This window comes from Scomber scombrus, chromosome 2 (genome assembly GCF_963691925.1).
Source record: "Scomber scombrus chromosome 2, fScoSco1.1, whole genome shotgun sequence".
Classification (NCBI taxonomy): Eukaryota; Metazoa; Chordata; class Actinopteri; order Scombriformes; family Scombridae; genus Scomber; species Scomber scombrus.
Genome location: NC_084971.1, coordinates 35,064,842 through 35,077,119, shown reverse-complemented (window position 1 = coordinate 35,077,119; position 12,278 = coordinate 35,064,842). Strand labels below are relative to the sequence as shown.

The window sequence follows — 12,278 nt, the reverse complement described above, 5'->3', positions numbered from 1 at the left end:
ATTACCTTCCTTATTTCCTTCCCTCCTTCCTTCCTTCCTTCCTCCCTCCCTCCTTCTCTCTTTCTTTCCTTCCTCTCTCTTTCCTACCTTCCTTCTTTCCTTCCCTCCTTCTTTCCTCCCTCCCTCCTTCTCTCTTTCTTTCCTTCCTCTCTTTCCTACCTTCCTTCCCTCCTTCCTTCCTTCCCTCCTTCCTTCCTCCCTTCCTTCCTTCTTTCCTCCCTCCCTCCTTCTCTCTTTCTTTCCTTCCTCTCTCTTTCCTACCTTCCTTCTTTCCTTCCCTCCTTCCTTCCTTCCTCCCTTCCTCCTTTCCTCTCTCCCTCCTTCTCCCTTTATTCCCTCCCCATTACCTTCCTTCTTTCCTCTTACCTCCCTTCCTCCCTTCCGACTCGTTTTTTTACTGAAACCATCGTACCTGCTGTGAGTAACCAGACTACAGCTAAAGACCCTTCAGAGCCACGTTTGAAGCCTTCAGATGGTACTGCAAGTGTTTCATCATCATTATTATTATTATTAAAAGAGACAGTCCCTGATCTCTCGTAATATGGAGGACTTGAAAAGAGAAAAAATATATAATCGAATCATTTTGTGGCATCAAACATGAAACACGCTGGTTTGAATTATTTTTTTAAAAAGGTTTTATTGAGGCTGTACAGGTAGTTAATGTTCCCTCTTTGGCTGATGGTCAGTACAGACACACAGTACGTCACGTTCACAGACCGGACATGATGCATATGAAGAGCCAGCAGGGCTTCACAACACTTCTTAAAAAAACAGAACATTTCACTAATATGAACATTTTCCTGCAAAAACACCAGTTTATATTTCAGGAACTCTGCATAAAAAAAGCCCAAGTCCAGCTGTAATTTGAAGAAGTGACTTTAAATGAAGGTTTTGTAGGTTTGCAGTGTTCGGTGTTTGCTTCCGCAGCCCTGCTGGACTCATCAAGTTTCCTCCCTGATGGGTTTTCAGTTACCAAAAGACCTGAGCTGAGTTTCCCCCCCAAAAGCCAACGTTACGCTGTTACCTGCTTCTTCACTCTGCTCACTAAACAACCCACTGAGCTCCAGGATGTATCTATTATATAAAAGACGTTTAAGACTTTAACACAGATGATTTCAGTGACTAACTTTCTCAATGATCCTCAGAAAGTTGAACAGCTAATGCAAAACATACAGATACACATTTTTACAAGAATGGAAACCCCAAAACTCAGCTGTTAGAGAAACCTTCAAGTGGATTAAATAACGTTATGGCGCTTTTCCACTACACAGTTCCAGCACGACTCGACTTACCTCGACTGGACTCGGTTTTTTTTGCGTCTCCATCAGGGATAGTACCTGGTACCTGGTACTTTTTTAGTATCTGCTCTGGGAGGTTCCAAGCGAGCCGAGCCGATACTAAAATGTGACGTCAACAGACTGCCGGCCACTGATTGGTCAGAGAGTCGCTGGAAGAGTCATGAGCCGTCCCACACAAGAATCAAACCCGGCATTTTTAAATACCAACAACAGTGTTACAGAGATTGGTTTCTCTTCTCTTGCTTTGTGTGAGACAGAAAGCCTCATACAGCAGCAAGTACACCATCGCCTCCATGTCCTCCATTGTTTATGTGTTTTGTGTCGCGTATAAAACAAAATCACAGCAGTTTAACGCAGCGTTGCTATGACGACCCCGCCCACGTTGAGTAGGTACTATAGTAATGGAAAAGGTCGTTCCTGGAGCCGAGCCGAGTCGAGTCGTGCTGGAACTGTGAAGTGGAAAAGCGCCATTATTCTCCACAACATGACTCACTATAATCCATACAATAAGGGTAATGAACAAGTCATGACAGTTTCTCTGGTTTATTTTATGAATGACTGAAGTTAATCATCTCTGAATGAGTCTTAAATGTAAAAATCATGTTTACATTAGATACAAACTGGAGCTTTAATCTCACAAACATTAAACTTTTTTCATCTTTAGTTTAAAAAAAAAAAACCCTACATCCTGCACACACCTTCACAGTACTCATCATCATCATCATCATCTTCATCATCATCATCGGTAGATCGTAGGCTCAAACATCAGCACCATTATACACCTGTATATCAGGTAATTATTTACAAGTTCATATAAAAAAATACACAGTGAGTTTTAGCACAAACAAAAGAATAAATTCTGTAAGTCTTAAAAGTTATTTAGCCCTTACTCAAAAAACTCTTAACACATTAAACAAAATCAAACAAATGTATTATATAAAGATGCTAACATATAGAATAAACTCCCGGATTGGTAAAGTTTTATTTTACCCTCTGAAATATTTAATTATTCGCCCTTTAAAGAAATGTAACTTTAGTCAAATCATTCTTTATTATAAATGATTATTCATCTCGTCAGAAATGAAAACACCTCTGACGGTTTTATGTTTAGTTTCAGTCGGCTAATGAAAACCTTCTTTACTCAAAACCGACATTTAAGATCCTTTAAAGAAACAGACAACATCCTGTGTTTACAGTTTTAGGACATTTAATAACTTTTTTTAATCATTAATATGTTGAAACTAAACATCTGCACAGATGATTGGCTGATGAAGTTGATTTTCCATTTTTCTTCATGTTAAAAACACTTTTGGTTTTGTTTCTGTGGCTGTCTGAGAACTTTTAACTACATTTTCCCATTTTATTTAACTTTATTAATATCAAACTGTCGAGACGCTCTTGTTTATTTTTTCATCAAGCCATTTTAACAAATATCTGTTAATTCGTAGCCGGGGGAAAAAACGTGTTAAATCAGAGTATAGCAACAAATTTCATCGAGTTTTCACCAAATTTGGAACAAAATATTTATAATATTTGGACTATCCAGAAGATCATTCATTTTGTTTTCTGATAGTTTGATGAATCTTGTAGCCAAACTATGATTTACAAACTATTCATCTTAAAGACATTTTGCTGTCTTTCAAATTTCAATTCATAACTCTAAAACCGTGAGTCATAGAAGCAACATTATATTTTTATATTTTCTCCTTCTGATCAAACCTCGTTGTTCAGTATTCATGTTTCCAACAAATTTCATCGAGTTTTCACCAAATATGGCACAAAAATATTTGGCTTATATAGAATATTTCTAATATTTTGTACCAAAACTCGATTTACAAACTTCTAATCTTAAAGACATTTTGCCTGTAGATGGCGCCACAGCAAGATAAATTATGAGCCTCAGATAAACAAATCCACTGTCAGCCAATCAGTGAGCTTCTCTGTCGCTGTGTGTATTTAGAGGCAGATTTGATTGTACAGCGTTGGCTGATAAATATATGTACGTATTTATGAGATGTTGTCAGTTTTTTTAAAGATCGTGTAATTACGTCTTAAAAGACTCCTGAGTTTCGTTTGGGGGGAAAACATGTCGGAGTTATAACTGATTGTTTGTCGCAGTTATCATCACATATCATATATCATAAGAAATCAATAAGGAGCAACTAATACGATAAAAACACAACCTGAAGTTTATCATTCAGTACCTAAATCATCCGGTCAAAGTGTTTTTAGATTTTACCTGCTGTCTTTAAAGTCCCTGTATTTGTGTCAGGTTTGGTCACTTTTACGATTAAAAGTCTTCAGTCAGGAGTTTTGTATCGAACACGCTGCACAAAACAATCAGAAAACCAAATCTGATTTTTTAACACGGCAGGAAGAGAGCTGATTATCTCACCTGAAGAGTGACATCATAAATACAGTGAGGTTCGAGCAGCCGTCAAGGGCCCCAAAAAAAAAGAATCGTGGAAACTTTCAATTCAAGTAAGAAACACCAAAATTCAGTTAAGTGTGTTTTGTTTTGTTTTGTATCTCCCAGCAGCAGCAGTGTTACAGTCGCTCTGCCATCGTCCTCACAGGTTTCTGTCCACACATTGGCCGTCGGCGGCGTCCGGGCAGCGACAGGTGAATCCGCCGAGCCGCGGCAGACAGAGGTGAGAGCAGCCGCCGTTGTTGGCGCAGTAGTTAAAAGCTGAAGAGGAGGAAGAGGAGATGAGTGTTAGTGAAATGAATTATCTGTCAGAGTTTAAACTACAGAACTTCAAAAGTCTTGTTTAGGTCCAGAATACATGAATGACATGTTAGTAGAATACAGGTGGGGAGTCCCGGTCCTCTGCAATGAGGCCAACGAGGAAGTAACTTAAAACTGCATTCTATCAAAAGGCCACCAGGGGGCGACCGTTTTGGTGTCAAAAGGACTTCCGTCTCTATACAAGTCAATGGAGAATTCACCAACTTCTCACTTGATTTCTAACCTCAGTAAACGTTTTCACAACGTGTTTATGGTCTCAATCGCTAGTTTAAAGCCTTCTTCAATGCAGTATGATGTTCATTTGGGACATTTTGGCCTCCCTGATTTTATATGTGACGATAAAGCAGGGTATGCATTAGGGCGTGGCTACGTGGTGATTGACAGGTTGATTGGTTCACAGGTTCAGGAGGGCTCTCTCTCCTTCTATATTTCTGTACTTTTTAAAAAAATTAATTGTATGTTTTAATTTTTTTTTTTTTTTTTTTCTCTCAAATTGCATGTTTTTATGTTTTTTTGTTTCCAATTCTTACTGTTACATGTTTGTTTTATATAAACCACATTGAGTTGCCATTGTGTATGAAATGCTCTATATAAATAAAGCTGCTTTTCCTTGTAGAACCTGATGCACTTTATTACATTATCAGGATCTACAAGCCTAATTGTGCTCAATATGTAACACTTTACTTCATACCTGCATTAACTGATGATTTTCCCACCAGTAGTGAACACAACACTGACAGGTTAGTTTGTTTAGAAACGGCTCCAAAGACTAATAACAGTGATTTCAGTCTGAACAGAGTCTCAATCACATTCTTCTGTTAGTACACTGTGTACTTAGTTGTGTATTTTACATATTTCAACAGGTTTGTGTCTCAAATCAAACACAGCTGTTGGTGCACTTACTGGAAATCATTACAGACTGTTAAATGAACCCAACAAACCTACTGATGGTTTATATGTGTCAACAGTATAGTGGAGCTAAGTGTAAAGTAGTCCCTCCCCTTCTGCTATGGAGCCAAGATGGCTACCGTTGAGGGTGAGAAGTGTTCATAGTTTCCACACTTTTTTTGACTGTTTTGAGTGAAACCATCCAGGTTCTCATAGTGCTGCATGTTTCATACTTCTCAGTGTGAACTTATGACCTCAGAATATTAAGAAGAGAAGAAGAGATTAGAGATGCAGCAGAGTTCTTTGTAAAGCAGACGCCATTGAGCATGTTTACAGCTTTGCTAGCATGTTGTGCTAAAGATCACAACCTCTGGACTTTGTACTGAAGTTCTTTGAGAAATATATAATGTAGTACGAAGTTAAGAGTTTGATATGTAACACAACAAGCTAACAAAGCTGTAAACAGAACCGTGTTTCTGCTCAGTGGCGTCTGCTTTACAAAGAACTCACTTACTGGGTTCTAGCAATGCTGAGGGTGGGAGGGTGTGTTTTTAATTATACTTAGGTATTTTGTGTGATTTCTACGTTTGTTGTCTTTGTGCCATGTATTGCTGTGTTGCTGCTTTGATATTTTAAATTTCCCCTCGGGTATTAATAAAGTAAATCTATCTAACTATCTAACTCTGCTGTGTCTCTAATCTCTTCTTCTGTTCTTACTCTTCTTAATATTGTGAGGTCATAAGTTCACGGTGAGAAGAATGGAAACATGCAGCACTATGAGAACCTGGATGGTTTCACTCAAAACAGTCAGAAAGTTGAGTGTGGAAACTATGGACACTTCTCTCCCTCAACGGTCGCCATCTTGGCTCTGTAGTAGAAGCGGAGGGACGAGGACGTTGTAACTACGGTGACGATCGCCATGTTATACAAATGTAAATTAATAATGTGTCTTTTGCACTAAGCTCCACTATACTGTTCTCACATATAAACCATCAGTAGGTTTATTGGGTTCATTTAACAGTCTGTAATGATTTGGTACCACCAACGATAACACTAATGAAGTATGAGATTAGTCGTTGAAGCCATTTCTAAACACGTTACGGTAACCATCGTCTTCAAGCACAAAGGAACATCTCACCCAGTGCAGTGGTTTGGCTCACTGATGTATTTTTAATAGCTTTGTACACACACAGTACTTGTTAGTAGATCAGTTCATTGTTGGTTTGGATCCAAACATGAAGAAAAATATAGGAATAATATCATTTTAAAATGAGTCTGCAGCTTTAGGAAGTGTATTTGGGCGTTACTGAGAAAGCAGCAGGTGGACGCAGACAGTGAAGCCGGTTCTCATCACTGCCTGCTGTATAGTTCAGGGCTCAGAGCCAGCTGGGAGTCTCCTGATCCACAGCTGGCTCTCCTGAGGTCATTTCACCCCCCGAGTTCCCACGCTTATATCCATCCACATTCTATACAAGTCTGCAATCAATTACTACGGTCAGTCAGCACATCTGCGCTCTGGTCCAATAAAGACACCACAGAGCTGTTAGCTGGCAGCGTCCAACATGTAACAGCCTCAGAAATAAAGAGACAGTTCACCCAAATCACAATAACAAGATTTAACATTACTGCAAAGACTCATTGGTTTGGTTTGTTGAGGTTTTAGAAATCTGGTTGGTTTATCAAACTACAATCATCTTTATTGTGTTGAGTCTCAAAACCAAAACTATCCATGTGACGAGAAACCAGCAGAGTTCAGTGTCATGTGACTTATAATGACTGTAAGTAGAGCTGCAACTAACAGTTATTTTCATTATCGATTAATCCGTCAATTATTTTCTTGGGAATATGAAGAAAAATGTTCCAATCAGTGATTCCCAAAGCCTGAGATGATATCTTGTTTAATCTACAACTCAAATATATTCTATTTAGTGTCAGAAGACTAAAGAAACCAGAAAATGTTCACATTTAAGAAGCTGGAATCAAAGAATTTAGAAATTTCGATTGATAAATTGACTAATCGTTGCAGCTCTAATTGTAATGAAATTATGTATTAACGAGATAAAACACGTTAATCAGTGAACTTTACAGGTGTTAGGTGTATATTGGGCAGTTAGCTGTTAGCAGTCTTTATGCTTAGCTAGGCTAACCCCATGGTGACTCAATCTTCTCTTCTCACCCTCACAAAGAAAGCAAATAAGCGTATCCTACAAAATGTTGAATTATTCCTTTAAACTGTGTCTTCTGCCTTTTATTATCTCCTTTCGACTGCTTTGTTTAGTCGTTTCAGGTCATGTGACCGGACTGAGTCGTACCTTGTGGACACTGCGTCGGTGTCGTGGTGATGCCGTACAGCCGCGAGCGTTTCTGTGGCAGGAACTCGTCCACCTCTTTCTGGGACTGACGGTCCACAGCGACCACGGCTTCCCTGCAGAGTAAAAACACGATGTAAACATTCGGCAGAGACCACACACGGAGGTTTGATCCACGTCAAATTAACGGCGCTGTTAAACACACTTTAAACTAAAACGGTCATAAATGTCTAAACACCAAGCGCCTGAGAAAGCAGCGTTTACAGCAACGTTAATGTGTTTATTTAAAATCAGACTCTGGTTTATGGAAACGGTGACTTTAGTTTTTAGTGTCATTGTAGCTGTGGGTTGATACATATGCAAGAATTTGACTTCAGCTCATGGGAACAAACGAGTGCCAGGAGAGAATTTATATAAAATCCTGCATGTAAATCCTCCAGACTGAAACTGATGCGTGAACAGATGATATGTTTGTTTTTTGGCTCGTACCTCCTCCAGTCGGTGTAGTAGAGGTTCCTTCCAAAGGAGACCAGAGCGAAGGGATAGTGGATCCCTTCCACGATCTGCCTCCTCAGCCGGCGGTGAGGATCCATACACTCCACCTTACGAGTACCTGCAGACCCATCGATAAAAAGCATCGTCAGTGAGAAAACAGCTGGATGAACATCATATCAGAAGGAGGATATGAGGGATCGGATGGAGGTTCAGGTTCCTGTCAGGGTTTGGTTAAGTGTGACAAAAAAGAGATGTGTGCAGAACAAGTCTAGCTTTCCTCTCTTCATGTAAGAAGACAGATTTTTAGGCAATCCACTATTTTTTCTTTGTACTTTAAAGAGGCCTAATGAGGCATTGGGAGTTCATGTGGTGTTTTGTGTTTTTATGTGGACCACAATAAGAACAGTTACTAACAGCAATCCAATAAACCAGTGTCTCACCTGCGTCAGCCCAGCACAGCTGCTGGTTGTCGGCGTCAAAGGTCAGACCGTTGGGAAGCCCCAAGTCATCTTTCACCAGGACGGTTCGATCCGTTCCGTCCATGTTGGACATCTCAATTTTAGGCCCGTCTCTGTTCCAATCTGCCCAAAACAGCCGCCTGCACCGACAGAGCCAAACCAGTTAGAACAAACTAACTACTATTGTTGCTCCTACTACTACTGCTGCTGCTGCTACTACTACTATTACTACTACTACTACTACTCCTACTGCTCTGCTAACTGATGAGTTTCACATACCCGTATGCTGGGTCTGTGACGATGGGTCGAGGGTTGATGAGGTCGGTGTCGAACAGGACGCGACGCTGGCTGCCGTCCAGTTTAGAAACCTCCACAGTGTCACGCATGGAGTCGGTCCAGAAGAGGAGGCGGGCCACGTGGTCGATGGCAATGCCTTCAGGACTCTGCAGCTCTGAGGACAGAAGAAACTAAATGTTTAAAATGTTGTTTTATGAGCCGAAACCTCCTGAGTGATTCGTCAGGACAAGTCAAACAAGCACAGTATCTCAAAGCTATTGACTGAAAATGCTGAATATGAGTCATGAAGTTTGACAATGTGACACTAATCAGGGCTCAACTTCTCCAGTCGTCCCATTGGATGATTGAAGCATATATGGAAGTGTTGTAATGCTGCCCATGATATGCCTGATGAAAGCCAGTTAGACAAAAACGTGACGATTCAATGAAGTTCATCATGTCATGTGACTCATTTACATATTTTTCTGTTTCTGTTGATAATGAAACAAAATATAAAATAGTGATTTAATTGCGTCTCATAAACAAAATGTTAGCTTTTCTCATTTCAGCTGCACTATGATGACAAGTTCAATATTCCTTTTATAGTTGTGACACAATATATATAATAATGTTTTAATGAATTCTGTTGACATTTCAAAAAGGAGTTTGAGGCGACATAAATTCCTTCTTCACTTTACGGCCACACAGACTGTTATTGGACAGATTAGGTTATAATTTTGCTTTGTTTTCTTTGTAGACACTGAAACACGGCCAGCGTTTTAAGACTCAGACACATCTTGTAAACCAGTTTGGAAAAAGCTGGAGAAATTATTGCTTGTGAAGCACTTTTTTTTCAACTAAAAGTCAAGAAATCTGAAGCTAAAAACCAATGAAACAGAAGCTTGTTGCTACAAAGGAACCTTGACAACTGCTCGTACTACTACTGCTGCTCCTTTTACTACTATTATTACTACTACTACTGTTACTACTACTACTGTTACTACTACTACTACTATTACTACTACTACTGCTCCTTGTACTACTCCTACTACTACTACTGCTATTGCTCCTAATACTACTACTACTTCTACTACTACTGCTCCTTTATTGCTACAAAAGAACCTTGATATTCTACACAAGCCCAGATTAGGTTCATCCAAGTTTCTTAACTTCCAATGACTGAATAAAATAATTCATTTATTTATTCATTTTGGTTACTGATTCTGACTTCTTGTTCACACATTTCAACGTCCTCCAGTGACGTCCGCCGTACCTTTATTGATGACTGGGATGATGTCTCCTCCGCTCAGACTGGCCTTGCTGATGGCCGGCTCGGTGATATCGGTCCAATAAACCATCTTCTCCAAGCAGTCGTAAGCCACCGCGATCACCACCCGATCCTGAGAGAGAAACACGAGGACGGACAGACAGTTTCATTCATCCGGAGACGCTTTCAAAAGAGTCTTTTATGTGAAGTGACAGAGCTTTATGTTTGAGCTGCAGAACATAGACGCCGCTGTATGATCGATGACTTACAGGCTTCATAAATCATGTTTCTCATCAAGAGAAGAAAAGAGAACTTATGCTTAAATGTGCTGAAGAACAATTCAAGGATTGTTTAAGGAGAAAAAAAGAAGCCTGTGTTGTGTAAAGGGGTTTAACTAAATTCATGATGTCAGTGTGTACAGTATGTTCTTCAGTGTCTCTACTTATGTGAATAAAACTAGAAAAATCCTCCAAGCTACAGACGTTTAAGCTGGTTGTTCATTTCTTCAAAGAGCCTGTTTGGGTTTAGGATTTAAAAGAGGAGTCTGAGGATTATAGAAAGCTTGTTGTTTGCTTCCTGCCTCAGAATCAGATGAGAAGATGTTTATCAGCTATTGTGTTCAGGACATGTTTAACCTAGCTTAGTACAAAGGAAAGAAGGGTTTGGTATGTAGAACATGGTCTATGATTCAGTTTCATTTACATTTAAATTAGAGCTGCAATGAATCGATGAATCAATTGGTTGTCAACTAATGTCAATTAATATAAAATCTATTTTGATAATTGATCAATCATTTTGAGAAATTCAAGAAAAAAAGTCCAACTTTTCTGATTCCAGCTTCTTAAATGTGAATATTTCTTGGATTATTTAGTCCTCTGACAGTAAACTGAATATCTTTGAGACATTTGAGGACGTCAAGTTGGACTTTGGAAAAATCTGATTGACTATTTTTCACAATTGTATGGACCAAACAACAAATCATTTAATTGAGAAATAGTCAACAGATTAATAGTGTTAGGATGGGTATCAGAACTGGAACCAGTGAAATCCAGATAGTATCTGACTCCACTAAAAGCACACGTTCACATTATAATGCAAGAAATTAAGACATTTATTTGATCTTATTTATGAAGTTATTATATTATTCTCTAAACTCCGGCTGTGTTGTGATGGATTATCTCTCTGCAGCAACGTTCAGGTCTCTTAAAGTCGACTTTCACAAAACTGAGCCAAAACAAAACAGATATTTTTGGAAAACTGTTGGCAGTGAAGTTCTTACAGGAATGTGCAGCAGAGGTTTGGCCTCGTCCTTCTTGATGTTGTATCCATCCAGAGGAACTTGTTCGAGCTTCCCGCTCTGGGCGAACAGCAGGTGTGTTCCCGGAGCAACGGGGTGAACGTCGGGCCGCGGGGTCGGACCGACCGGAGGAGGAGGAGTCACCGTCTGATCAATACCTGAGGAGGAAGACAAGAGTTATACCAATTAACTGTTCATGAGTCAATAATACTCTGTTATTGGTGGTGATTGGACAACTGAGTGGATCATGGTGTTCAGATGAATAATTGACACAATATGAATATTTTTAATGACTCTTGTTGCCCACTAGTGTCTTGCATGGAGTCAGAGTCATGAATAACTTTCTTCATCAACAAGAACAAGGATTCAAGGAGTCTGGGATTAACATGAAGAGACAGAAGCAGCTGGGAAATCCAAAATCCGAAGAAGTAGAAGAAGAAGAAGAAGAAGAAGAAGAAGAAGAAGAAAAAGAAGAAGAAGAAGCAGCTGAGACACCCAAAATCCGAAGAAGAAGAAGAAGAAGAAGAAGCAGCTGAGACACCCAAAATCCGAAGAAGAAGAAGAAAAAGAAGAAGAAGAAGAAGCAGCTGAGACACCCAAAATCCAAAGAAGAAGAAGAAGAAGAAGCAGCTGAGACACCCAAAATCCAAAGAAGTAGAAGAAGAAGAAGAAGAAGAAGAAGAAGAAGAAGAAGAAGAAGAAGAAGAAGAAGAAGAAGAAGAAGAAGAAGAAGCAGCTGAGACACCCAAAATCCAAAGAAGAAGAAGAAGAATAAGCAGCAGCTGAGACACCCAAAATCCGAAGAAGAAGAAGAAGAAGAACTTTTACACATTACTGCAGATATCCTTCATTGAACTTTACTTAGTGTCATGGTGTTTGGTAGCAGCAGGTGACTCACACAGAGGCGTGTTGCCGGGTCCGGTGCGGGTGTTGGGGATCTCCTGGCCGTTGGCGTCCACACACCAGCACTGCTGGATGCTGGTGTGACACTGCGTGGGCTTGTAGGCTCCGTGCTCGTCACACTGTGGGATGTACTGACTGACGGCCGGACGAGGCCTGAAGATGGAGAAGAAGCCGGAGCTGGTGGGGGGAGTCTGGGCGCTCTCTCTCTGACGTTCGCACTGGGTCGTCTCACGCTCTGAGAACACATTAAAAACAGTAAGACTGAGATGTCTACAGTTTGGAGAAACTGTAGACATCATATCAAACATATCTGTGTGATGAGTACAGAGCTGCTGTTA

At 40.0% G+C, this 12,278-nt stretch overlaps 1 protein-coding gene across 1 annotated transcript in view; it reads right to left on the bottom strand.

Moving 5' to 3' along the window:
- Positions 1–3,868: 3,868 nt before the first annotated feature.
- Positions 3,869–12,278, bottom strand: part of LOC133987272 (nidogen-1-like) — a 39,305-nt gene continuing 30,895 nt past the window's right edge. Inside the window, exons 13-20 of the mRNA XM_062426583.1 lie at positions 11,936–12,175; positions 11,020–11,195; positions 9,747–9,873; positions 8,477–8,648; positions 8,180–8,337; positions 7,734–7,857; positions 7,248–7,360; positions 3,869–3,987 (exon numbers count right to left, since the gene is read on the bottom strand). Coding sequence (XP_062282567.1) covers positions 3,869–3,987; positions 7,248–7,360; positions 7,734–7,857; positions 8,180–8,337; positions 8,477–8,648; positions 9,747–9,873; positions 11,020–11,195; positions 11,936–12,175 — 1,229 coding nt within the window. The remainder of the gene's footprint in view (positions 3,988–7,247; positions 7,361–7,733; positions 7,858–8,179; positions 8,338–8,476; positions 8,649–9,746; positions 9,874–11,019; positions 11,196–11,935; positions 12,176–12,278) is intronic.